General features: G+C 60.5%; 1 protein-coding gene across 1 annotated transcript in view; it reads left to right on the plus strand.

Moving 5' to 3' along the window:
• PAQR7 (progestin and adipoQ receptor family member 7) overlaps positions 1-3,209 on the plus strand; it is an 11,132-nt gene extending 7,923 nt beyond the window's left edge. Inside the window, 1 exon segment of the mRNA XM_025198689.1 lies at positions 1-3,209. This exon segment is cut by the window's left edge and continues 30 nt beyond it. Coding sequence (XP_025054474.1) covers positions 1-837 — 837 coding nt within the window. The 3' untranslated portion in view covers positions 838-3,209.
• The last annotated feature ends 33 nt before the right edge of the window (positions 3,210-3,242 follow it).

Raw genomic sequence — 3,242 nt, forward strand, 5'->3', positions numbered from 1 at the left:
GAAGCCATCAACGTCTGGACCCACCTGGTGGCCGCCCTGGTCCTGCTGCTGCGCTTCCAGCAGCTGTCCCAGACCATCGACTTCGTGAGCGACCCCCACGCCCACCCCTTGTTCATCATCCTGGTCGCCTCCATCACCTACCTGAGCTTCAGCACCCTGGCCCACCTGCTCCAGGCCAAGTCCGAGTTCTGGCATTACAGCTTCTTCTTCATGGACTACGTGGGCGTTGCCATCTACCAGTACGGCAGCGCCACGGCACACTACTACTACGTCATCGAGCCGGCCTGGCACGCCAAGATCAAGGGCTTCTACATGGCAGGGGCCGTCTCGTTAGCTTGGCTGTCCTGCGCGGGCTCCTGCTACGCCAAGTACCGGTATCACCAGCTGCCGCGCTACCTGAGCAGGCTGTGCCAGGAGATGCCCTCGGGCCTGGCCTACGTCCTCGACATCAGCCCCGTGATTCATCGGATCTACGTGACGCAGTCCTCGGAGCACCCGGACCCAGCCATCCTGTACCACAAGTGCCAGGTGCTGTTTTTTCTCCTCGGCGCCTTGTTCTTCTCCTACCCCTACCCGGAGAAGTGGTTCCCCGGGAAATGCCACTTCTTTGGGCAGGGCCACCAGATCTTCCACGTCTTTCTGGTGCTGTGTACCCTGGCCCAGATCCAGGCGGTGGTGTTGGATTACGAGTCAAGAAAGCAGGTCTATGCCGGTCTGCACACCGAGACGCCCCACAACTTTTCCGCCCTCTGCCTCTTCACGGTCGTCTGCTGCGTCCTCACGGCCACGTACATGGCCGGCAAAGTGAAGCGCAAACTGAGCTGCAAAGCGGAGTGATGCCCCCGGACCGCTCCCAGGCTACTAAATACCGGCTGCCGAGCTGTCTGAACGGCGCTCGCCCTGACCCGCGGTGTTAAAACCTGCCCGGGGGCTTCAGGATACAGGGGAGGAGTGGAGGTGGACGAAGGGGGAATATCGAGACGGCGGGCCTTGCGAGGGGGGTTGACTCTGTATCCTGGAAAGTGCGCGTGGATGCGTGCGTCTGTGTGCATGAGTGTGTGAGAGAAAGCTTTTCCTCTCTCTGCTTGTTTTCTGCATTTGAACTTCAGATTCCGTGTTTCCCGGAGCACTGCATGAAGGGCTGGAAACCCAGCAGGACTGCGGCATCGGAGGCGCCCCGCATTTGAAGCCCGGAGAGGCGCGAGAAGGGAAATGACTTTTTAATCAGAGTAGTGAAACCTGGTTTTGCTGTAATTCTGATTAAACTCAAATGCCTGGGATCAAAGCTGTGTGTTAGAGTCCATCCTTGTACCCTGAGGTCTATGGACGGAGGAAGTTCCCTGGTCACGTCCGGGGTCCCCAGCAAGGCTTTCTAGCAACACGAAGCAGGGCAGAGTAGACATCAAAGCCCAGTCCAGCCTTCCTCCACACATCACAGAGCAGCAAGCAAGGAGACAAGTCCAGGATGTGTCTCGTTTGCAGACACCCGCTGGGCCAAAAGGACCCCCCACAAGCACCCTCTTGCACGCTGCAGCCACAAAGTACCTCGGTAGCAATCAGCCCTGATGTGCCCCGGGCCAAGAACAGGGGAGATGAGGGCTTTGCACTGCCACGGGCCCACGACAAGGACGGACAGGAGCAGGAGAGGATGTGGGAGGAGAGGAGGCCTCGTTCCCACTGACCTCTTCCCCCTGCAACGCCTCTCTGCAGCAGACAGCGGTAACAGATGAGCAAGGCATGGGGGGTTATGCAGACCCGACGGGAGCAGAGCGGGGTGACACGGGGCAGCCGCTCTACTCCTGCTGTGCTTTGGCAGCAGCGGGAAATGGCAAGGACAAGGAGCCTGCCGGAACCGGGGAACGAATGCACCGATGGGAAAAGGGGCAGAGGGGAGACGCACTGAGAGCAAGGGGTGGTTGGTGGGGAAGGACAGGAGCTTGGGGGGAAGGCCCGGGAAGATCCTTCCCCATTAAGGCCAGCCCAGAGGGAGACATTCGCTGCAGGCACGAGCAGCAGCGTGGACAGAGCTGAGGGCAACCAGGACTCATGCCGGTGACCTCCGAGGGGGAGGGGGTGGGTTTGGCGAGAGGCTGGACAGCGGGAGAGTCCTTGCTGTTCTCAAATCCGGGCCTGGCTGCAGAGGACGGAGGGGCTGCCCCACACAAGAGCGGCCAGGCGAGTTTAGGGTTAGAGCCCCCGGCTCCTCTGCAGCTCGGCCCAGCCACCCAGGTCTCTCCCGGCTGTCCACGGGGTCTAGTCTGAGGCCCTGCCTGCAGCGGGCGGGAGTGGGGGGCGCTGATCAGCTGTGCTCTGTGCCCAGCCTGAAAGGGGCCCCGGTCACCAGGACCATTTTGCAAGCTGCGGCTTCGCTTGCTAGGAATGCAGTGAGTGTTGCAGAGCCCGGAGGCTTGTGGGTCAAATCCTGGCAGGTGGGGAGCATTTTAATGAAGCTTGGCAATGCCTTGGTATTTAGTTAAGCTTTAAAGCACGCTGGCAGCCTGCATAATGCTTCGTGTGCCGCAGCCAGTGCTAATGAGCGAGCTTTGTACGGAAAAGCACGTGGCACCACGCACCTGATGGCAACTGCCCTCAAGCTGCGCAAGGCAGGGGGTGCTGGGATGGGAGGATGAGGGCATTTCTGCTCTGCCCTGCTCTCCCCAAGCACAGGCGTGATCCTGAGCCCAGTTGTTAAGGGATTACCCAGACTCGGGCCCTGGATCTTACCAGGACTTAACATGCCAAGTGCTCTGAGGACAAGTGGCAAAGTCTCAGCGCTAGGTCACGGCGGCACTCGGGAGCGCTGGAGGCGTCCGTGCCTCCGACGGGAAGAGGAGCATCCCTGGCTGTGCGCTGTCCCCTCTAATGCATGCGACTGGCTCGGCCAAACCCGGGTGCGAGGGACCGCATCTCTTCTCCGGTGGCAGCAGCGTCCTGAAGACGGCGGCTGACTTGAGGTAAGCGCAGCGCTCACGGTAGGCGGCATTTGCTGGATGTAGGAGACGCCGTGCCCTGTGTTAATACAGGAACGCGGGATCTGGTGAAACCTGCGATTATTTTCCCCTTGCGGTGCAGTCCTGCCCCTGGAGTTCGAGAGCGGAGCAAGCGAGCCCTGACGTGGGGGAGAGAAGCCAGATCTGCCCCGCTCCAGTGGTTTTTGTGGCGGGGATGTGCCGTTTGGGCTTGATTCAGGAGAGGACTGGGGTGAGACCCAAAGATGAGAGGGCCTTGCTTTGGGCGGTTCA

This window comes from Alligator sinensis, unplaced genomic scaffold (genome assembly GCF_000455745.1).
Source record: "Alligator sinensis unplaced genomic scaffold, ASM45574v1 scaffold337_1, whole genome shotgun sequence".
NCBI lineage: Eukaryota > Metazoa > Chordata > Crocodylia > Alligatoridae > Alligator > Alligator sinensis.